General features: G+C 33.1%; 1 protein-coding gene across 2 annotated transcripts in view; it reads right to left on the bottom strand.

The window, feature by feature from the left end:
- Positions 1-25,892, bottom strand: part of yl (Putative vitellogenin receptor yl) — a 129,381-nt gene that overhangs the window by 57,160 nt on the left and 46,329 nt on the right. For both annotated transcript variants that reach the window (XM_081743301.1, XM_081743309.1), the window contains exons 6-17: positions 23,513-23,621; positions 22,706-22,846; positions 21,799-21,909; positions 20,302-20,427; positions 17,903-18,118; positions 15,697-15,868; positions 13,505-13,706; positions 11,525-11,719; positions 6,258-6,378; positions 3,684-3,830; positions 1,661-1,777; positions 862-1,006 (exon numbers count right to left, since the gene is read on the bottom strand). In XM_081743301.1, the coding sequence (XP_081599427.1) occupies positions 862-1,006; positions 1,661-1,777; positions 3,684-3,830; positions 6,258-6,378; positions 11,525-11,719; positions 13,505-13,706; positions 15,697-15,868; positions 17,903-18,118; positions 20,302-20,427; positions 21,799-21,909; positions 22,706-22,846; positions 23,513-23,621 (1,802 nt within the window). The remainder of the gene's footprint in view (positions 1-861; positions 1,007-1,660; positions 1,778-3,683; positions 3,831-6,257; positions 6,379-11,524; positions 11,720-13,504; positions 13,707-15,696; positions 15,869-17,902; positions 18,119-20,301; positions 20,428-21,798; positions 21,910-22,705; positions 22,847-23,512; positions 23,622-25,892) is intronic.

A 25,892-nucleotide genomic window follows, 5' to 3' on the forward strand; every position in this document is an offset into this window, starting at 1 on the left:
CTTTTCTTGTGAATTGGAACAATGAATGATTCTTTCCATTCATCTGGTAATTCCTCCTTGTTCCAGTTGGGAATAGCTCGTTCTACAATTCCTACTCCTCTTTCCCCCAAATCAAAATTAACTAGGGATTTCGTCTATACCCAGAGGTGTGTGTAATTTCTTCACAGCAATTTTTACTTCTGTTCGGTTAAGCTCTGGAATATACGGTTCTGTTATATGCATTTCACCTCTCCATGAACATTTTGGCAGAGAGTTGAACAAATTGTCAAATCTAACTATTCAAAATACTATCCGTATCAGTGAGAATTTTTCAGTTTCCTTTAATATACAAACTAAGTTTATTGTATCAAGTTTTTTGATATCTGAGCATTTGTTTTTACTATTATCTTAACGTTAAACAAGATTAGCTTCCAAAAAATAAAAGTTTCAGGAATTTTTCGCCTGATAAAACTATTATGGTTTAGATTTTCTAGCCAACGCAGTTTTGCCGGTTTCCTTTTCTGATAGTTTAGTACATTTCTAGTCGAACCATAGACTGTTCCTATATATTATTGCAATTTTTTCTGAATAAGTATCATTTTTACAGGACGAGATATTTAGCCTCACGCTAAATTTCCAAGCTGGAGCACCTCTTGTCTGTCCGTGACTGCTTATTCAATATATTCGGAGCTAACTTCTATATTTGGAGGCCTTCTCGATCTACAAACTGAGGACGCTCCATTCCGTGGTGACAGGAACCCACGTTTTATGGACTCACGACACTTCCTTTAAATATTTCTTTATAAGAAGCATATGTTACTAAGAATAATTAAAACTAAGCAATTACAAACTTAGTTTTCTAGAAATTTAAGTGGTTCTTACCCATTTTCTGGAACTAAAGCTATATCTAATGGAGTATCCAGGCCAAAATTTCGAAGTATTATTGTTCTTTCTAAAGATGTCAAATCAAGCACTTCAATTACTCCTCTTTTGGTGTCAGCCCAATATAAATTGTTGCCCATGTAATCTGTGATAAGTAAAACAATCTTAGTCATAATCACTGACAAAATTAATTATTTTATATATATATATATATAATTATTATTATTACGTTTATGTAATGCTTAAAACCTATTAAATTCATTGATTGCTGTTTCTAGATATATAAAATAAAAGCATCAAAATCTGAATTAACATTAACGAGAATATGAGATTAATGCAAAGTTATGTTCACTGTAGTAAGAGCATTTGTTTTTATACTTTTAGGCTTGATCTTGAGAAGTATTTGTTTGAAAATTTGTTTTGAAATGGCACTAAGCTTACCACAGAACAAAGTCTGTTCTATGCGGAAGGAAACACTGAGAAATTAAGTTCCACATTGATCACATTTCGAAACTGATGACATGAGATCGAATGAAGCAAAGAAATGTCAAATTTGTAAATTTATGGAATTAAAAATATTGATATTCTGAATGTCTAGAAAATATCTTGCTAGCATGGGCATTATAAATAAGGAGCTTAGTTTATTGGAAAGTTTTAGGGGATAGATTCGTAGGCCAAGCAAATTGAGTAAAGGTGATAATAGGATCCGTATGCAGGTGGTTTCTGCAACAACGAACCTTTCGATTTGAAACTAGTATGGTGTAAAAGAATAAAAAATTTGTTTTACGTATGTACTCACCAATATCAAGAGAGTCGACAGATCCTAGGCCAGATTTCACAAGAGTAGAAATCCTGAAACTGCGCATGTTCAGTCTCATGATTGTTTTCATTACATTGTCACTGACAATAAGACAATCTAAAACAAAAAAAGACACTGGAGTAACCAATTGGAATTAATCAGTGTGAACATAGTTAATATTTAGAACTAACAAAACCTCTATCTTGAGTATCCGTAAAGACAATGTAATTTGTGCTGTAGATGTTGATAGTTTCAAATAGTTAAATTTAAACTGTTAGTTAACGAAAACTCCACGAAAGACCGAAGTACTAGTGAATTAAAATAAACCTCATGCCAAAAATAAGTTAGTTTTTTGATTGCGTGCATGTTAATGATGATAATTAGATTTAATTACTGAAGTGCGTTACTTTACGAGTGCCGATTGAAAGTCTAAACGGATCGTCCCTTAGAATAATTCTGACTCCCGGTGGCTGTATGTTGCTTTGTGCAAGTGTAGAAGGTTTTAGAAATTCCTTCATTAAAACTTATTATATTCATATTTTCTTTTAAACACTAAGTGTGATTAACATTCCACATTTATGATACTATTTGAAATTACTATCCTGGTAAGTTTTGAATTTTAGTAGGTAAGTAGGTAGTTTCATAAGTAGCTGATTCACGACATTCTATAGAAGAAAATAAATACGATAAAGCTTTATTATTCGTTTCTGGTTTAAACATTTTTCAAAATGATAGATTGTTGCAAAAAGTACATTGAATTAATAGTACATATGTTGGAGATAATCATGAATCAAATGTTTCACTATACAGAGGAAGCAATATTGAAGTACTCTAGTCGTTGAAGAGCAATGAATTTAGCAACTCGGGAATAGTTAAATAATTATTCCTACACTACATGCAAACTACGTTTGTAGAAGGTAGTCCAAATAATGCGAAAAAAACTTGTTCCAATCTACTACCAATAGAGCAAGCATAAACTGAAAACTTCACCAATGCATTAGTCAAATCTAAGAGTTTCACCTTAATTATTCTAGTTGAAGTTAAAATACCTTCAGTAATTGACGATGCACTGGAGAAGATTTTGAAAGCAAAAGATTCTGATATACTATCTTAAAATTTACCGTAGTCCTAAACTGAAATTAATATAATTACAACACTGACAAAATGTAGTCCACATAAATTAATGCAATACACGAGCAAAGAAGTTTTTCTTACACAAGGGGAAAAAGGAAATGCTCAAATCCCGATTTGGGAATGAAACACTAGGGGGATAAGAAAAATGTCGCTCCAGTATTCCTTGAAGTAACTGTTGAGAACAATGTATGTAATAAAACCTGCTTAAATTAAACAAAGTAGTAGATTATTAAAGTTTGATCAGTACTAACATTATGGAAAGGAACTTAATGTTCCTTGTTAGCACCACACAATTCATAATAACAGATGCCAGATTGGGAAGATATTAAAACAAGGATCATACGTGAAGACTAAGAGGCTAGCGGAGGACCGTGGAGTATGGAAGCTTCTCAGCTGCGGCAAGTGACCTGCGAATAAGGGCAGAATACCTATGATGCCACATTTGATAATTCCTGTTTCTATAGTATCTTGATTGGATTGAATTAACATTATTTCTTATAATAAAAAAAAAAAAAAAAGTGGCTAACTCATTCTTTGAAATACGAATGTCCGATGTTTGCTGTATTTCGTGTTTTATCTGCAGATATATATATATATAACTTTCTTGAATTACATAAGCGTAGGAATATAGCAATGTATTGGGAGCGATATTGGTATCAAGACTCAAAATAACGTTTTTAAAAAATTAGACCCGCAGTTTGGAAGGGTAAGGATTTTTTTTTTTTTTTTTTTTTTTTTTTTAACTGGTACATTTTGGAGAAGCATGGCCCAAAATTATCAATACCTAGTACTTGATATTTGAATTAAATATACAGTACAGTAATGTTTGTTAGTAATTATATATACACACACACCGCAGAAATTATTAGTTATGCTATAAAATTCTTACCACTTTTCCTGTCGTAGACAATAGCATTTATTGAACGCACCAGTTGAAGAGGGATTTCTGATATATAGTGTTTTCCAATCATTTGATGATCCACTTTTATTATTTTATTTCCGGCTCCTATGACCACAGATGGAACTTTTTCGCTCACTGGAAGTAAATAGTATTAATGAATTAAATGAAGAAAACTACAAAAACGAAAAAGTTCAATATGAAAGACTAAGGATTAATATATATAAACCCACAACGACACAGTACTGCAAATTACTACGAACATTGAATTCAAAATGTTAACTCACGATTATGCCCTATAGGCGCAGAAAGAATGAAATAATAAAATATGGTAGCATATGAAAAAATTAAATGGGAAAGCTTAGTAAACTTACAATCACCAGAAACTAAACCTAACTTATAGCCTAGGACCATGTGCATGGGAGGTCAGCACTTGCATCTGAGCCACTGTACGTCAAAACAAAAATCATATCATTTGGGAATAGTTAAAGTCAATGAAATAATAATAGATTGATCAGGTCACTTTCAACCTACGATAACGTTAATTGGAAGATTAACTTTGATGAGTATATAGGTTATTCCATTGTGGGAACAAGGAGACACCGAGAATATTTTCTTCACCCTCATCTGAGAGGCGACAGTGATAAGTATATTATTTTTCATCTCCTTTTTCCTTTATTTTTGGGGTTTGTAGGAGTTTTCTTACAATTCTGCATGTATTCAATATTACGCTCTTCTGTATTTTCTTCGACTTTCTTCAATTTCAGTTTCAAGTGCATTTTTCAACGTCTTTCAGACCACTCTGGTATCCGATATTACTATTTGAATTTTCACATTTTTAGTCTTCCATTGTTCTTGTGTGTTTTGGGCTAGTTTGTATTTTTCTATTTTTTCCTCTATGTGCTTTCTGCAAGTTTGTTGTGTGATATTGTGATGTTTATTAGATGTACGTACCTCTTAGTTCTCTGTTCATTACTGTGATTCTATAAAGTAAACTGTCATAACGGGCCGGATAAGTATTGTTCTGTCCCAGTTCAGTAATTTCTGTTTCTACTATGGCTTTCAGTTGGTATTTCTAATCCGATATTTCTTTTGGTATCTAATACCTAATCTTTGGTATCTAACAGAATAAAATTTTATTTACAATCTATGAAAACTAAGTAGTTCTTATGAATTTAGGAAGATATTTTTGGCACCTTTGTATGTAGTGAGTTCTGCATTTCAAGCGTCATTGTAATATTGCTTTACAGAAGTTTAAAGGCGATTACAAATTACATACGACACATATCCGAAGATTTATTACCAAAACCTTTGAAAACTATAATCAACAAAAAGTAGATTGACGGTCAGGCCAATCTCAGTCATCTCTAGTTCGTAGCAAATCACGAAAGTTCTAGCAAAATGGCTACACATTTTGCCCGTGTGGAAGTGTTACTAGCTTACAGCTCGTAAAATTTTTTGCAAGTTCCTTTCAGAAGTAGGATGTTCAGGTTTATCATAGTATGGACGATGGATAAGGTAGGATATTTCAATTTACTATGAATTGAGTTACAACGATGCACCTTAGTGTAGATATTGTGATAAGACGTGTATTATAGAAGTGAGCTATTAGCTGAAAATGTTAGGTACATTGTATTATATTGTATTGTATTATATTGTATTGTATTATATTATATTATATTATATTATATAATTAAAAGATCCGAAAACTCAATTCACTGCAGTATATTAGTAATTATTGACAGATTCATAAAACAAGGAGGTTCTTAAATTCTGTATAATTTGAAAGCAATGAAGTAATTTGAAAAGATAGTAAATTATTTTATTACTGGCAGCTACATTATGCATATTTTTGCTAAAAAAAATTCAAGTAGTGCGAATACCTACGTAAGTTCTTTACCAAAGCACACACACACACACACACAATGAGCATGAAAGTTTTCATTTTAAGAATGATAAATTAATCTTATTCTAGATAGTTTTCAATTCGAAGCAATAGTAATGCTTTAAATGTTCTAAATATAGTATCAGGTTAACAGTTCTGAGAATGTGTGTGGTTTCTTGTGTGTCAACCTTGTGTCAATCTTTAGACTGGGTGATAAATCCGCAACTACGAACATCTTTGATGTGCTTGGAGTGGAAAAAGGATGAACAGAGAATGTATGTTCTGAGAGTTCCAGGATATTTGTATTTATTTACTTATAGGCAAAAAGGATGACCGGACGCGAAACTACTAGAGAATGAATTAATTTTGTGTAGATAATGAACACATTAAACTTTATAAATTTAAACGTGTTCATGAACTACCAAGGAAGATTATATGCAATATTTTAATATTGTAAAATTATCACTTACATCATAATACGTACGTAATTATTAGAACAGCATTTTATGTTATATATAAAATCAATAGTTATTGATTGAAAGTACACTTTTTGTAAGTTATCTACTTGTTGAAGTTGAATGCAACGATGGTTGACAGATTTTGTTGTACTTAATTTGCGAAAAAAAAAAAATCTAACAATAGGAATACAATTTGACAGGATGGTTAGGTTAAATACTTACTTTTGCACGTCCTCCCATCACTGGTAAGATCCATATGCTCAGGACATGCACACGTATGTTTCCTTCGAGGAGCTAACAAACACATATGGGAACAGAATGAATCTTCACACGGATTGATTTGCTGAAAAATAAAGTTTTGCTTCAGACGATAATGAAGACTAGAAAGTAGGCACGCATTCAGGAAGACTAGAGTGAGAGTCAGAATTTTAACGAATAGTAAAGTAGTATACCAAAGTAGACAAACTTAAAACTACTTATGTCGTGGAGTCTCTTTCCATCAAGCAAAACAAATGACTATACTGGCTAAAATCCCATTTACTTAGATTCAGCAAGCGAAAACTAGCATTCCTTGTCCATATACCTGTGGCCATTAAGGAATCAAAGCAAATATTTCCACCATACACTAGCTGCCTCGATCACTTGGCTAAGGCAAGCGAATCATTTAAGGTAGGTCATTGCGTTACTATACATTTTACATTCGACATTTTACGTAATGAAAATTACTTTCGTAATCTATACGAAATTATGAAAAAGCAAAGAGTGAATAAAGGACTGTGTGGTGAGGTGCAGATGTTTTATGTAAAATATATGCCAAAACATTTAAATGTTATTTAAAATATTAGTGGTTTGAAATTGGGCGCTTGAAATAGCCTTGGAATTCTCTATTCGCCAGATCTCAGACCCAATGTATACTTAGCTGAATAAATTTGCTGTATGTACTCAAATTTAAATTTATCGAATCTGACAATACGGTTGCAGTAGCAACGATATCAGGCATCAGCAATGTCAAACTCACTTTATACAGAATCGCTGATATTTGGTTAATTGAATGCTACGTCACTGTTTTGTTCTACACTCTAGACACCGCTTGAAATAGTTCAGCAAGCTACGAAGATAATTTGTTCCTTATAGTGAGGTTGTGATCATAGTTATTTTTAGCAGTCACTTCGTATAGAAAACTCATCGCCTGTTTAAAACCAGATGTCGGGATTGTCCCGAAAGTTCAATTTTCCTAAAGAAAAGTATTTTTAATGCAAAAACTGTTTTTGCGGAAAATAAAATTATGTTATCCGATAATCGGTGAAGTGAAATAATGTGTACAAATAAAACTAGTACATTTACATTTTTGTGCGGTAAAGTTTCTCTCACTCACGCTCAGATGATCAAGAGACACTTACATATGAACTTGGTAATTGGTCAGAGAGAGAGAGAGAGAGAGAGAGAGAGAGAGAGAGAGGTGTCGAACAAGAAAGCAAGCTTGAAGCTACCGGATGGCCAGTTAATTGTCGTGGGAAGAAAATCAACAATATATTCATAAAGTACAACATGATGTAGGTATTATTTTAGATGCACCAAATAGGAATTCAGCACGCCGCAGTTTCTCAAATCTTTGCTTGAATTTGATGTGGGGGCTTCTTTCCATGCAGGACAATGATAGCCAAAAGTTAATGATTCAAAAGAACTATCAAAAACTAACAGCTCCAGACATACAGGTAAATAAAATTTTATTAGTGAATGTTTAATTCTTATTCCTTTATTACATTATGAAGCTGTTCCAGTTTAAAACCGTAATTGGGTCAATCCATGCAAAGTGATCGAGAAAAAAGAAAAATTGCCGCTCGACCTTTTCAAATAATAAAATAGTAAAATAATACTACTACTACTAATAATAAAATAATACTACTACTACTAGTACTAATAATACTAATACTACTACTACTAATAATAATAATAATAATAATAATAATAATAATAATATTTATTTATTGATGATAAAGACCATAGCCGAGGCCAAAATGGTCATATGTACAATAATATACAATTAAAGATTACGAAATAAAAACAAAACAAATTGAAAATACATCAAATCATCTCTACAAAATACAAAAAAAGAAAATAAAAATTTTACACAAGTTTGATATAGACTAAATTATAAAATAAAGTTACAACAACCTCGATTCAATAACTATTAAATCAAGCAAAACATTAAGAAATTAAATATATTGAACATAATAAAAAATAAATTACAAAGAAATTATAAAATAATACACAAACAGATATAAACAGTGTAGGTAAAGCAAAGACTATGAAAATTCAATAGACATACTAAACCATGGTGAATTTTGTATATTTATTAAATAAAACATTCCAAATAGTTTTTTTGAGTATTGTAAAATTCGGCATCAATTTTAAGAGATTTTTTTATTTATATTGTCAACAATAGTAAATAGTGGAGAACCAACCAATTGATTGTTACATAGTATAGAACGGTAAACCCTAGAATTATACAGGGGAACTTTGGTATATAAATATTCAATTCAATTCACTCTAGCGTGTATTATATAATGAATAAATTTGATTTGGCTTAAATTTCACCGAACTTCAAGAGCTAGTAAATCCAGTTTAGCAAGAATCTCCCTATTAGTCATATCGTGTAATTTAAATTTATATTTTAACTAAGCCAAGAAAGAAATCTGGACTGACTCCAGAACTTGAGTGATACTAGTAAGATTACGATTCCAAATTAAACTAGCAAATTCCAAATGGGATCGAAAATATGCACAATATAAGATTTTACATTTTCCATTTAGCAAATTTATCCAATTTTTGGTGTAACTTTATTACACTGTTACGATAGTATTTGAAAGTTAAAGAACATATTAATGTCGATTCGAGGTCGGAAACAAGAAGTATTAAATCAGAAATAATTATGTAATTATAACGCCAAAAGAGAAACTATAGTCCCTTAGAGTATAAACTTTTCATCCAGTTCCTTGCCAGGTGGTCAAGTGCCCAGGACCGACGAGACGTTACCACGTTGGATAGAAACGGATATGCGCTGTATTAGATAAGATTTTACATGTTCCAATATCTTTAAAATCCCGAGCTACCCATTTGATGAGTCTCCGACTACTTCTAGCCTTGGAAACCATGGTAGAAACATGATGATCAAGTAGTAACTTAGAATCCATCATAACACCGAAGTCTTTGTTGATTGAAACAGCTTTAATTGTATGCTGATTTATTGAGTATGAAAAATAAGATATATTTGTTTTCCTAGAGAACGATATAATTTTTATTTTGTTCATGTTCAAGGGAAGTAAATTTTGTATGCATCATTGATGAACTGAGTTAATCTCTGCTTGTAATTTAAGGTGATCTTGATTACTTACTATTTCTGAAAATATCTTCAGATCATCCGCGTACAGTAAATAGGGACATTTCAAATAATGACCAATATCATTGACATATATTAAAAATAATAATGGACCAAAGTTGGATAATTGAGGAACACCTGAGGAAATATTGGAACGCTTTTTCTCTGCTATATTAGGCCATTGCGCTCTCCCAGTTTGTAATATGAACACTTTAAATGTGCACTATCACCTTGCAAAAAAGGCCCCGAAGTTAATCTACCAAAGTGTGCTTTCTCCTTGTTAACTTTATGTCAAACTAGCGGATTTTGGAAAAAAGACATCAAGAAAGTGTCTTGAGGACCTAAAGAGTACGCCTTGGAAATCGGATCCCGACATGGAGTCAAATTATATTTGTAAAATTCGAAGATCTAAACTCAATTACGCTGCAAGCCAGTTAATTCTTTCAGTAGCCTGAACCAAATTATTGTAAATCAAATCCGTGAATCAATATCAATTTATATATGCCACGTAAAATTTTCAGGACTCTAGACTAATCTTACGAAGCCAGGAAATGCAGTCTATGTATAAAGAGAAAAAGAAAAAAAAGAAAAAACAGATTGATACCAGATATTTATGAAGCCTTCCATTTTAGTATAACGCTGCGTTTACTTTGGAGGCACGCTTGGCCAAGTAAAATGAAAGCGCACGCTTGCGCAAGTTTGCTCCGATGGGGGTGTTTATACTACAAACAAGCAACAGCAACTGATCGCGCTCCCATTTCATCAGTCAAGATGGAGTCATCGGACAGTGAAGACTAAATATTGCTTGAAAGCCACGGTCACTTGAAAGAGCCCAACTTTGAAGGAGCACGCTTGCCTGTATAAACAAATTGTTTTGATTCCCGATAGCGGCGGGGCAAGCTTGTGCAAGCGCGCCCTTGCGAGTGGTAAGCAGTGTAACCGGTTCCGTCAAATCACCACCTGTTTCAAACGCCCATATAAAAACTTTGTATGGGCAAGCTTGCGCTTTCATTTTACTTGGCCAAGCGTGCCTCCAAATTAAACGCAGCCTAAGAAAGCTAAAACAATGTTATATACAATAGCCGTATTTCTTACCACCCCCACCTACATCTTATTTTACATCAAGACGAAGACAACCAGCCAATCATCTCACCTATGACTACAGCACAAGCCGTGATGAAATCTTTACCATATTGTGTACGAGACTGAAGCGAATGGCAAGACTATATACTTTTTAATCCTTCCAATGTCCTACGGAGTCAAACCGGAAAGCAAATTCAGGTACGGAAAATGATTTCTTGAATAATTGTCTAACTCAACAAAACACTAAACTTAGTGCAATATCTAGAATACTTATTTCCTTATATTAGGATCCATCCGAGCTCCAAGTTTCTTACATCGGCAAAACCGAATCAAACTTTGACGAAAACCGAATGTATAAATAATTCAATAACTGTGTTGCGACACAAAGTAAATAAAAATGGAACCAGATTTTTAACGAACTACAAATTTTGCCCTCAATCTACTTGACCAACAGAACGATTTAAAAAAAATCCCGTGCCAAAATGCGTGGAAAGGAAGTGAAACCGTAGGTAGAATATTCGCATCCACTGTAAGAACTTTTTTCTGGAGTAAAATTATGAAATAAGGAAAAAGATCGCATGGTTGGTTCTAAAAATTCACACAGATAAACACTTCATAATGTAATTTACACCAGAAACCTGCTTCATATCAAAATAGTCTATCTTTGAGACTAGCAAGTTTTTTAGTCTGAGGCAACCAAAATCATAGAATGCATGAAAGGTAGATTTTGTTCTGATGAACGAAAAACTTGCTAAATCAGTGGAAATATTTACTACTACTACTACTCGTGGACCCATGACAGTACACTGCCAACATTTTTACTCTGTTCTACTTTATACTCTCCCCTCCATCTTAGTCATTGTATTTGAGTTAGGCTTTAAAAGCGTGATTTAAGTCACAGATGTTCCAGTTGTATATTACTGCTCTATATTCTACGATCTTTTGTCCTACTTTAGTTAAACCAGAAGAAAGTTCCAAAAATTAGATACTGTATAGTACTTTAAAGACCAATTCTTCAGGCTCTTACCTTTGGTTGAAGCAAAGGATGAAATATATGCACGTCATGGATACTTTTTCTGTTTTCACGCACTAGTACATGATGATCCTTTCCTGTGAACTTATTGCAAACTTGAATTTCCTTGCCTTCCCAGTCACTCCAATACAGGTGATCTTCGAATATTGCCATCGAGAATGGATGCTTTACTACCCCTTTTAGAATTATCTGAAGTGATAAAATTAAGGTAAGTTATTTAGAAATCTTATATCAATACATAGAACTAAGTCTACATAAATTTTGGTCAATGTAATATGAAAACCAAATTAAAACAATTATGTAGTAGAGTTAACTGAGCTTTTGTCACAATCTTAAATGATGCTTAGTTGGAGTTTCAACCCCATACAATGTTTTGGTATTGTTCGAATGTTTGAAAACCTCTAATCCTTTCCATTCCAAGTGCAATGTGTGTGCTTGTGGATGCTATCTATTTTTAAGAGACTGCTAATTTTTAGTTTCTTGGAATACACTATTATTAACTCCCTCTTTCAGCTTGCACTTCCCAATGGTCTACTTGCTAATGCGTGCCCCTTTGGTGCACAAAGTCCCGAGTTTCATTCCCGGTGGGGAATCAAATTTTGAACACAATGCGGTAGTTCGGATTACACTTTACACTGCGTCTACGTTTCAATCCTAATGTTGAAAAGAGCTGGATTACAATCGAACCAACTGCATTTTTAAAAGCTTAATTTTCCATTATATAATGGTGAGCCGAAAGTAATCTAATTCGCTTGTTCGTAAGTTACAACAAAAGCTGCCCAGCATTCAAATTAGGGGTCATGGTGTTGCACAGTCTGAAACTACATTTCGGTCAGTTCAATCCTAGGGTGATGCAGTACTTGTTCTTCGAGAAGAAGAACTTAAACTTATTTCCTCTTGATTAAACTGACAATGAGACAACCACAGAGACAAGCTCTGAGTACAAGCTAATAGACGGGATTGCTTCCCGAGACAGTTTGAACTAGCAAGATACCATTTCGATATTTTCGTATATCCCCAGATTGAAAGTAACAGTTGCAATATGCTGTAATTGTCTATACAAACTGCGACAGCTTATTGAGGGCTCCAGAGTCAATAGACTTAATTTTGATAGCTAAATATCTTGGATAGAGACCAAGCTTTTTCTGATGTGCGGATAGTGCCAATATCCATAAGTGGTGTGATGCGAGGCCGTAGTTTACTAAACCCCAAAATCCTCTCCTTCCCAGTCTTCGTTCAGCACGGCCAACGAGGCTAGCAGGTTCTACTTTCATGACCTGTCAGCAAGCTAAATCATGACAGTAACTAGGAGGCAAAGCACTTGCACCGCCGACTGATTGGTACTGGCGAGAGAATCCACGTTCCACCGTGTAGGGTAGGAACCAATTGTTCTTTGGAGGTTTCCGTACCGTAGACTCTCCCCATTTTCTTTCAGAGCATCACTCCACCCGTTTTTGCTGAGTGCATGCGCTTCGCTCCTCCGTTCCATGGCCCTGGGTCCATGCGTTGCCCAAACTACAAAACCAGTTATCAAACAGCCCATAATGAGTTTGGTATCAGAGAAAGCGGTCCATATCCAAGGCTCATCTTTAGACTACTCAATAGCAAGTTTTAAATGCCGGAGGTTCAGCACGGCACAACTCGCAACGTGAAGGACCAGTGGCGGACTAGTTTTGAAGAACTGGTCGATGGGAGCGCCACATCCCGACGCCGAAATTCATATGAAAGTAGTTCCTTGCTCAAATTCTTGAAGTTTATTCTTTGCAGTAGGTATAAAAGTCTAAAAGACTGTCTTGTGTTGTGCACACGAGAAATTGTATGAACTGAGTATTAATCTGCACTCAACATGCTCATGTCAATCAGGAGTTACAGTACTGACAAGGTTAGAACCAGTTCAGCAGTGGTATTGTTAGATACGATCTAATATTAGTATGACATAAGTTCTATAAAAATTCTATTTAAGCTCTCACTTACCCTTCTATCTGCACCATTTAGCATCACAGTTTCAATTGTATGAATTTTCGCATCCATCCAGTACAACCTATTGTTACTGTAATCTACAGCAAGAGCATTTGGCCAATGAATATTTTCTGTGATAAATGAAATTGGCTCTGATCCATCCATTCCTGCTCTAGCTATCTGTGGGACCTTTCCCCAGTCAGTCCAGTACATGTATCTGTTAATTAACAACATCAGATTAGAATTTGGTGTTTAAGAGAACTAGAAACAAGAATATTAAATATCCATATTTGATACAGAATTTACTTTTATGTACGCATTATCAAGCATTTTTTTAATGGTGTGGGTTCAGAAAAAAATAGTTCTAATATACAGTATTTCACGAAGAAAAAAAAAACCGGTTCTAATATACAAACATTTTTCACAACAGCACTGCAAGCCTGAAAGTTTTGAATCTGATCAGTATTAAGATTGATTTTGTGTTATTTGTTTCTTCAGTAATTTTGATTTTTCAAGGAGTAAACTGGATCTCCAATGCGTAATCTGAATTCCGTTGAGTGTTTCGGAAATCAAATTTTCAATATGGTTGAAGTATTTTTATTTCAAAATTTGCACTCAATATCTCGTTGAAACTATGGAATAATAATAATAAAATAAAATATATAGAAGGTTGGGAGAATAGATCTACAGTGAAGCCAGTCAATGCAAAAGACTTAGAAAAATCAGGATAATCAATTTTTAACTTTCCATTGTTCTAGTATATTATCTTCTAATGATTGAATAATTTATTAATTTCAGTAAGAATACAAATAAAATATATATACTAAAACCATAATTTTATATAGAACTAAAGTATTGGTGGCAATAACCAATTGAAGACTAAAAACTGATTTTTTTTTTAAAGAGTAATTTTGGATGATGACTATATTCCTTTTTTTCTTCTTTCTTTAACGCTCATTAGTATACTCTTGCCTATAATGAAAAACATTTAACTATATTCTCAAACCTATGAGATTGCAATCTTTTCATGTTCTAACATTCAATTTAAAAGTCTAATAATATTACTACTATATTTAATAATCTGAAGCAACAAGTAATGCAAACTTATTAAATACCACTAATTTGTGTAATCATCTGCAACTCAAGTGCATTTAATCTAACAAGGAAGGGTCAGGATGGTTATCGCAAATGCATTACAGACAGCGCATCTGAGAGAGCATGGTGAGATACGGAGATCGGCAAAGTTTAAGGTGCTATGGACGATAGTGAAGAGCTAGAGGTTCTGGAACTTTAAAAGTCAAAAATAGCATATAATGAGCAGCATGCAACTTGAATTTCAATATCTTAAAAATGGCTAGAGCGATCGGAATGAAACTAAGAACTTAATGAATGAAAGCAACAAAATACACAAACAGTTGCCATTTATGGACCTATCTTCGTAACTAAGTTTCCGACCAAAATTGCAGGTTTTTTTTTTTTTTTTTTTTTTTTTTTTTTAGAGGTTCTGAACACGTATGCGAAGTTTGTCGGTTCATTTCTGGAACACCCTATATATTTGTTAATATACATTCTAAAGTTACTCGTAGGAAAGAACAAGAGTAAGGTGTTAGCCATGGCTCCACGGGTGGCAATATGGTTTGTGTGTTTTGTTATTTGTCATTAAGTTCCTAACGTTTCATTCCGATTGCTCTGCCCATTTTCAAGGTATTCAAGTTGCATACTGCCCATTGTATGCTACTTTTGACTTTTCAAGTTTCAGGACCTCTAGCTCTTCTCCCTATCTTCCATAGCACAAACTTTGGTGCTCTCCATATCTCGTCATGCTCTCAGATGCGTTATGCCTGCAATAAATTTGCGCGACAACCACCCTGACCCTTCCTTGTAAGAACTAGGGATTTTTTTCCCCCGATATTATATTGAGCAACGTTAAAAAAATTAATGAAAGTGTCTTCCCATTAGTTGTTTTCTCGAATTCACTATCCATTGAATAACTCCTAGCTTTATTATAATCCTCAATAAACAAAATTAGTCCTTTCCCTGAGATCATGCGCACCAAATAGGTACGCAACCTAACCTGTTCACATTCTATTAAAATATAATAAACAAATTTATATTATTTAACAACTTAAGAGAAATCAACTTAAGGTTACTAGCACTAATCGCGAGAAATTTAAGCCGATCAGATTTTTTAAAAAGGAATTATTTACCCTAGTAGTGGAATTATGGCAATAGCTCTTGGAGAATGTATATTTTGATTTACAAGAATAGTGCACATTGCACCATTTTTCGTACAAACGCCAACGTGTTGTTCTCCGGCATCTGTAAAATATATGCTTTCAGTAACCCAGTCAATGACTAGATCTTCAGGGACGCCCAAACCTGAAAACATGAAATTACCTTCTATTATACAGTTAAATTTTTGGCTCAAGATATACAGGGTGGCCCGAAAGTAGGTGTATAGTCATGTATTGATCGGCTCGTTACATTTTATATTACTTATTGGCTTAGTTTCCTCATTATTTGTTCTTAATTTCTTTTCACTTATACCTTAAGCTCGGAACAGACCGAAGATGCAGGTCTGTATACCTACGTTTGGACCACCCTGTACTATAGCTTAACATTAAGAAAAATTTCAAAAAAAAAAAAAAAAAAAAAAAAAAATTACAGAGATTATTTGTACAGATGCAAAATAAAATTTAAAAGTTGTTGGAAATTTGTATTTGTCATTATTAATACCAATTGCACGATTGAGGCTACACATTGCATGTGAGCCACAACGAACCCAAAATTCTTTGATACCAAATGCTGCTCCAAAGAGGATAATGAAACTATAAGGTTTAATAGATAGCTATAACACATTTTACGTTGATAGGTTGTGACATCCACACATTTCCACTAGTTTTCTAATCATTTTAGATAAAATATTACGTAGTATCCATCTATATATATTTTTTTCCTAAAACCTTCTAACATAGGTAACACAATTGGAATAATTCTGTACCGACGAACAACTATCGTAATTGTGTATAATGTCCTAGAGGAATGAATTGTGCAATTGCGAGTAATTTCATATTACGTTATTTCTAAGCTATAGCATACAATAATAATTGCATCATAATGAATTATGTAACAGGTTGTAAAAATGATCTTGTTGAGTGAACCAATGATATAAAATCGAGTGAATATTAGGAAAATGTCAGCAGCCAGCAATTTAATGACTGCTTAATTAAACCTACAACATTGTGCTAATTATTTTGTGACATTCAACGAGTATTTTGTTGTATATTCAATTAAAAGCAAATCTGAGGTATTTGAACTATTCAGAAACTTATTACTATCCAACAAAGCGTGTAGAGTAGTTTTAAAATTAAGAATGATAGTGAAACAATTTCAACAACTTTATGATAAAGGTATAGTTTTCAACACAATGGAGAACTAGAATCAGGGGGTAAAAGTAGGAGGAATGCGTGGGGACGTCATCCCCCCCACTTCCTAAAAGAATTACAATGAGCAAAGATAGGCACGGGGAAGGCGTGGTATCATGCGTCCCCCTATCTTTCCAGATCCACTTTTACTCCCGATTAGAATTAAATGAACATAATTCAACACAAACTTGATAGACCAAGAGCGCACCGTTTTAATTCAATTATAGGAATTCTGTCTAGAAGCAATTCTATATTCAGTATATGTAAAATCGTAGTCCAACAACAAATAAGGATAAAATTCCTTGTGGTCTTTGGGAAGGCAAGAAACCTAACAAAGATTACTTAGAAGTAGAGTATAAAGATGTATTAAAAGAACTAACATAAGACAATTTAGGCAAGAAAAGTACATGATCATATTTGAATACTGTTTGGATGAACATTATAGGACGAAGAAACAGTTTCATCCACCAATCAACCGTACAGCCAGGAGGGAGTTCGAACTTGCAATGTAGAAACAAATTTCTCATTCAAAATTGTTTGCAAGCCCTGCCCAGGAGTAAACAGTTTCTATTAAGAATAAGATCCGGAAGGTACTTTCGGTACAATTTCTGCTTTTGAACCTTGCTTTCCAGGCTCTTTTACACAATATTTTATGTATTAACTTCTGCCGTTGGTTATAGGAATGACTGAAGTAGTTATGTGGTCTACATGAACTGCTTACGAGCTCTTCCAAGACTTCGTTACATCAGCAAATTCTATTATAGTAATCAGTCAAAATTATTTTTCTTAACGTGTTTTCTTAACATTGCTCAACATTTATCTTCTGGATTTTTTTTTAAAAGTAATATTGTTCAGTTCTGTAGTTTTAGTTCCAGTGACATGTAACTATGTATACAATTGAAAATACTGAGCATTAGTACACGCAGTCTTTATTGTGCTTATGCATGTATATGAACAAGTGCAATAAAACTGAACAGAATAAAATTACCTGAGGACACTACAATTTCTTTATCGGAGCCATTTATTCTGCTCCTGGTTATGGATTCCTCTCCTTTATAAATATTTGTCCAGTATAGGAACTCTCCGTCGTACCCAATACCAACTACTTGCTTCAAATCTCTCTGGACAGATATATGTACACGTTCCTTCAAGTAGATTCCTCTAATTTCATTTTTTGTAGAAAAGATCAGTAGTGGATCACCTCCTGAAAGAATTTAAATTCGTATATTTTAGTTCTCTAGACTATAGTGAACAATTTATCGAAATACAATGTCAAAGTTATGTTTAATTACAATTCAAATACTTCAAAGGGCGAAGGATCAACATTTTGATGTATGGTTAACAGAATGAACGTAGCTGCAGTCTGGAATCACCAAGACGCACTCTTAGGTTTAGCTGAAACCCATAATTGCAGCCCATTTTTCCATAAAGATAATGAAAAAATGAAATCTGAGTTTTACGTCCCACGTTATGCCGGTTAAGCTAAAGGAGACTGATGAGTAATGAATGAAATGGTATAATGAAGAAAGTGGGAGGAAACTGGAGAACACCGAGGAAACCCACGCACACGGTGTTTATCTACCACAAAGTTCACTTTGCGGGGGCTAGGATCAAAGATAATGAACATTGTGTCAACCACAATGCCTGAAGCTAAAACTATCCAAGTATATACTGCATTAAACTAGTATAAATATATTTTATATACGAACAAAGTTCCTCTAATACGATTACTTCCATTATCCTAAGAAACAATGCTTTGTTTATCAGGTTGTCAATTTTTAATACGGCCGTAGTAGAGCGCAGCAAGATTCTAGCACATGTGTACTTTAAACCCAAGTTGATCTTCCGCATTAAATCTCACTCCCTCTTTTAGTAGATAACTTTAAAAACAATGAATATAAAGAACTAAGAAAGCAAAGCAGACAATCTACAAAACTATTATAAAAAATCAATAACCGCTCCTAGTCCTTTTATTTTAGACCAGAGATTTGGGTGCGCAGTTTGACGTCAATTGTTGGGTACCCAAATTTACACACTGAAAAAGTAGTTTATTAGCTCATACAATAAGAGTTCTGTAGATACAATCAGGCTTACTTCTTACATTTTTGGTAATCTTTATTTTTTTGTCAAATTCAAAGTGGGGTGAACTTAACGAAGAGTCTAAAACTTGCATTGAAGAAAATTAGACTATTTTTTGACATGTAGTTAAAACTAGCAAATAAAGTTTTACTTCCGAACTGAAAGTTTAAAATGGAAGTAAAATTAATGTAAAAATTAACTATAAAATTTACATTTTTGATTCAAATTAAGCCAAAATTTTATATATACCGCAAGAACAAGAAGATTAATAATAAACTTATTTGTTCTTATTACTTATGCAATGGAATAGCCTGCACTAATTTTCACTTTTAGCTTTTACTTAGACTTCACAGTAAACTTTGTACTGTACGCATAAATCATTGTGGCAGAAAGAATACAATATCCACAAAAATGGATAACAAATACAATATAACTTAAGAGTTAAAGTGCTGGTAATTATACACATTAAAGAAAATTATCAAATGAGGTGTTTAGAATATTGAATATGAATGTTTGGCGTTGGCAATTGAGACATCACAGACTAAAAATTCCTTTTATATTGTGAAACAGTAAATTACTTTATGAACTTTCAAATTATCAATTTTAATTCAACATAGACCCTGGATGTTTAAGGGTTGACGCAGACAATCTTAAATTTTCAGGAAACAAAAACTGACTGGAAGAGTGTGATAATGTCTAGCGTTGATTTGATTAGCTTTCGTTCAGAAATCAAGGCTAGATACTGGTAGCAACCTGAAGTAGGTTAGATACATAGAGTGAAAGGCAGTGATTTATCAGATGAATCATTGAAAACTATTTGATTCATGTGATAAACCACTTATTTTAACTATATGTACAATGAAGGAAGACTTACTATGTTGAGAATTCAATAAAATTCGAAGAGTAGAAAGTATGAAAAAAATTAGGAATGTCTTAATTTTAGCATATTTTAAATCTAAGCGTTAACATATGATCTAACGTAATCACTTAAAAACAAAAATCTAAGTTGGCATCTAGTGGGGTAATTAGTTGTGCTGAAAGTTGAGACATTAACATTTTCTGAAACTAACTAACTAACTAACTAACTAAATATATATATATATATATATATATATATATATATATATATATATATATATATATATATATATATATATATATATATATATATATATATATATATATATATATATATATATATATATATATATATATATATATACTAAGTGCCATTTATTCTTTTAAATTTTTAGTTAATAGAAAACAAAAATTAGATTAATAGACTACGTGCTAAGAAATATATCTTACTTTCTGCTTGACATGTACGATTATCTGCCATCAAAGAATATCCTTTGTCACAATAACATTTGTATGACGCTTCCAGATTTACACAGCGTTGACTGCAGGTTCCATATTGTTGGCATTCATCGATATCTACAAAGGAAATAAATTGAAACTAACAGTTCAAAATAATGTTAATTTGTCCTTAGTTATCGCGATTTTTATATCGTTTTGAAGCAACTTTATATCTTAAGAATAACCAATTTATAAATCATACGGATATTTATGAAACCGTGAATTATGCTTTTCCTTTTTTAGGGTTAGGTCTTAGAATCCTGGCTGTTAGGACTTCGATCTTATGAGACATTAAAATCAACAGCAATTTTAAGATTTTTTTTCGGCCTATTTGTTTCTAATGTGTGACAGTTCCTTTTTATAGTACAAGAAGGTCAAACATTCAAGCCGAACATGTTAATACAAAATCAACTATTTACTACTTTTTACCTTTGTTCTAAATACCTTCTAAGTTCATACACTATCTTCAAGGCTACAATTCGTGATTTCAGAAAATTTCTCGGAGGAAGGGGAACTGAATAAATGGGGTGAACAGTACTAAAAATAATGGCAAAGTTGAGTATGATCGGAGATAGGGTACAATTATATATATTCCGATTACCAGGTAAACTATTTAAAAAAGAAATGTTGAAATTTAGTGTTTAAGAACAAAGACAAAAACTCTACAGTTTAAGGTGTAATCCGATTTATTGTAATGAGTTCAAATGCTCACCAAAAATTAAACTAGGAACTCCGTACACCAAAAGCACTAAAGCCATTAACGTTGAGAATTAATTCATTAACTTGTTTCAAAATTGTTCGACAATTTTCTGAATGATGCCATTCAGAGTTTTAGCTCTTCTTCACTGTGTCTTCCATTATTACTTCCACATTTCACTCAATTTATCTGTAAAATACTACTTTACCATTGTTTTAAATCCTTTTCTTTTCTCTGGACTTAGAAATTAATTTATGTGCATTCAATTTTAATTGAGCCTAGGAAAATCTTGTTTTAATAATCAATGTTATCTTGTTCGTGCTCCCATATAGCCAAATTATTAGCGCGAAATGATTCTAGTTTCGATTCCTCTGAAGGTACAACTTTTAGTGTCGATCCAGCATTGTAAGGTGAATGAAGTACCAAACTTATTTAGTTGGCCAAAAGAAACTTCGATAATAACACTTCCTGATCACAAATTATTCAAATAACCGTCTGGCAAATTGTACTTAAAAGCTAAAGAGTTTTGTTCATTAAGTACATTAACTTAAATTTGTTAAGTTTCGCGCTTAAGATATTGTGTTGAAAAACATTTGAATTAAGTTTAAAAGATTTTAAGGTATATTAAATATATACTATACTAAGGTATATATATATATATATATATATATATATATATATATATATAATATAAATTTTATATAGTGTTCCAAAGAAAAATTAATACCTAAAAACTAATTTCTCGTTCTTACCTTCACATTTGTTCTTGTTTAAGATGTAGCCAGTATTACAGTAACATGTTGGTCCATCTGGAGTTTCTAAGCAGTTTTGGTCACATTTTGCATTTTTACATAAATTGGACCCTAGAGAGTGAAAATATGGATCATATACTTTCAATGTTAGAAATTCAGTTAGGATTGATTTATATAATACAATATAAAGAAAACTACTTTTTCTAGATTATCCAAACTCCTACGATCATGGCAATTATTTCTTCAAATTTTCAGATTTCCGAAATTTTCACATTAAGATCGAAATTAAGAACACGACATATTAGAAACTAACAATTTCTAGAAGTATTTAAAATAAGCTGTAAGGACAGTTACCACCCGAAAAAAAGGTATTTGAAGACACAGGTTAAAAGTAAAATTAGTTTTCTAGTAATTGCAAAATAAACTACTATGCAGTTTTTATTATAAATTTGTAATATCACTAAATTGTTAATTGAATAGCATACTATTTAGAGAAGTAATTTGAGTATTTAGTAATTCTGAATACTATATCCGACACTTTCAAAGTTTTTAAATAAATTTTTAATAGTTATAAAATACGGTTTATTTACTATTTATTGCTGTATTTGATGTGCAACTATTTAATGTAAAATTTGCAGATTAAAATTTAGCAAACCTATCAAGAAACTAAATAGATCGAATTTGATAGTATATCTTGTAAATTTGCTGCAAAATTTTAGCATAGTGTAAATATATTGCAAAACTTTTATATGCAACCAATATCTTAGAATTACTTAGCGTTAAAATTTTAACTAGAAATTATATTTTGGAATGATTTCTCAGAAGTACTGCAAATCAGCGAAGATTACACACAATATAAAATGAAAATTTTGTCTTTTCAATGTATAATTGGTACGAAATTACTTACCACACAACCCTCCTTCATCTGCCCCATCCAGACAGTCCGTCTTATTATTGCAAACTTGGTTATGCCTAAGACAAGTAACTGTATTCTTACATAGAAACAAGCCCTTGTCATGAGTACATTCCTCCGGTTTCACTTTAACCTCTGCAAAGAAAAAGAATCATACTAGTATTACTGAAATACATCAAATAGCTTTGAAAGTACCTGGCCACATTGTGGATACTATATTCCGAAACTTCGATAAATAATCGGCAACAATCATAATGCAAACTAGGAATTATCACCGGGAATCATACCTGGCGTAGATAAAGTATTTTGTGTGTTGCTAATATTTGCGGTACGTAAATTGAAAAATCAGGAAAGAACATTTTACAACTAAATTATTAACCTATATCTATATACGGTTTGATATATTTTAGTTTTCTCGGGACGACTTTTTGCAGATATACAACCTACATCGTGGATTCATATATTACTAAATTCAATTACTGACAATCCAGAGGGAAGCGAACAGAAAAGTAAAGTTTGATTGTTATCTACTATGTTTTTCTAGAGATTATCAATTTTGGATATCACTATTGGGCTAAAACTACGATAAAATTTACAGATTGAAAAGTTTTTCAAACCAGCATAACCATTATACACCCTGTTTTTATCCAGTGAAACTACTTGAGGTAATTACATGAGCACCCAGGTATCCTACATTAAGACATTCCTTTAAACCTTCAAAGTTTGTTTAAACCTTAAAACTGTAAATTAATTTTATAAAAACTTGTAAGATAAAAAGTACGTTGTACAGTGCATGATTACCGCAATCATCTTCGTCACTACCATCAGTACAGTCAGTCGATCCATCACATCTAAATTCTTGTGGGACACACTGTTTATTTCTACATTGGAAGTCTTCTCCACAGTCAATCTGAAAAAGAAAAAAAAATCAATCAGAACGCTATAATATTAATGTTCTTGTAGTAGAGAGTAACAAGAACCCACTCCAATGGTTGAGTGAATACAGCTCTATCAATCATACAACAGCCAATTAGCATTAGTTACAAGGTAAATGTGTCAAGAACCAGCAGCTTAATATAGATCTTAGCGAATCTGAAGCCTAGTTAAATAGCACTGACTCCAAATTCGAAAGAGTCAGCGCAAGTACATATTACAATTCGCGTGGAGTTATGGTTAATATTAATTTAATTAGAGAGTAAGATGACCTCTAATATGCATTGCTATTTTGTCTAATAGTAGGAAGAAACTAATATGTAATTTATATGATGTAAGATGCTAGTAGGTTAGAAATTAAGTCAGATCATAGCGGCAGGAAACTTTCAGATCATCTTTTGGTAGTTTTATAGGGTCGGTGTGCCATTAATGTCTTATACGCTTAGTTTGTAAGAAATGTACGACTTTAGGAGGTAATTGTCAATGTTAACATGATAGTTAAAAAAAAGTAAAAGTAATTAGGCCTAAGACATTAGGCGATGATCCGAGTTTGCCCACAGGCGGAGTTTAGCCCTTTGGGGATCCCATGGTACAATTTGTACCATAGGGGTGTTTCATGGTACATTGTGTTATAACTCTCCTATTTGAGCTTTTTCGTCCGGTTTTTTTTTTTTTTTTTCAAGTCCAGAGGCATTGTTGAAGACATTACGTATGGTTTCACACCTTCCTGCGTCGAGACATAGGAGGTGATGACGTCATAAGTCTAAAATTTATATTTTCGTGTAATACCTTTTGGGGGAAGGGTTATGTAAAGTATTTTTGGCGAGCTTATTTTTGCACGTAGAAGATTGAAATTTTGCACAAACATGCAGTCCACCGAGTAGTATTTACCAGATTTTTTTTTTTAGATTTCTGCGTTAAAACGGGGGGATCCAGAGGGTCAAAAAGTTGAAAAAAGGGATATTTTTACCAAAAAATCCCGTTTTCCCTCATTTTCCCGCCTTAGATACATGATGGGGGCAAGTAAATGCTACCGCCTGAAAGGTAGTTTTCTGAAGGGAATGATGGGCGAAACAAGACCCTAGGGTAATTAGGGATGTCTCAGGGATTGTTTAAAAATTTTCCTCTGTATACGGGAATATGGGACATTGTCGGTATATTTTTTTTTGACGGGCTTACTTTTGCACCTGGAAAATTGGAATTGTGCATAAACATTCAGCCCACCGAGTAGTATTTACCAGATTTTTTTTCAGATCTCTGCGTTAGAACAGGGGGGGTCCAGGGGGGGTCCAGGGGGGGCTACAAGTTGAAAAAAAGGATGTTTAGACCCAAAAAATCCAGTTTTTCCTCATTTTCCCGCCTTAGATACATGGAGACACGTGAGTCATACCGTCTGAAAGGCAGTTCTATTCTGAAGAGAATGATGGGCGAAACATGACCCTAGGGTAATTTGGGATGTCTCAGGAAATTTTTTACCTGAGATCATGGTGTTTTACGGTAATTTGGGGCATGGTGGGAATTCCTGATAAAATTTCCCCCGCCCTTGGTGTTCAAGATAGAAACTTGAAATTTGGCACACACATTCAGTATACCAAGTACTATTTATCAGATTTGTTTTAGATGGCTACGTTCACACAGGGCCGCTCCAGGGGGGCCCAAAGTGCGAGAAAAAAAATTCCCTCCAAAATTTTCCCTTTGACATTTTCCCCGCTCCTGGTATATGGTATGAGCATGCAAGTGGTATCATTTGAAAGCCAGCTCCATTCTGAAGAGAATGAGGTATGAACCATGATCCTAGGATAAATAGTGACGATGCAGTAGCTGCTTGACTGAACGTCTAAAAAATAGCCCCAAAACCCCGGATCTCTTAAGGGTTAGGGTACAAGTTGCCATAATTTTTGGGGGGGATAATTTGCATTGAAAATGACGATCTAATTTTGTATCAGTGATTTTAAGAACGCTAATTGTGAAGGAGAAATCGCCATGAAAAATATTTTAAAATAGTTGCTATAGCTCCGATCGCATTACTACTATTTTTCGCCAGGAAAATTGGCAAATTTGGGGATTGTAGGGGAGATGGGCACAGCTAGTGCTGATGCAGTATATCATCATCATTGTACTAATTTTGGAATATTTGTTAAGTTCGAATTTTTTTTTTTTCATTATGATAAAGTTCATAGTTATCACGTGGGTAAGTTTCTGTATGAGAGATTAATAACAGTTTCTTATTTTTAGTTTTTTTTTTTTT

This window comes from Thermobia domestica, chromosome 2 (assembly GCF_964235325.1).
Source record: "Thermobia domestica chromosome 2, izTheDome1.hap1.1, whole genome shotgun sequence".
In the NCBI taxonomy this organism is placed as follows: domain Eukaryota; kingdom Metazoa; phylum Arthropoda; class Insecta; order Zygentoma; family Lepismatidae; genus Thermobia; species Thermobia domestica.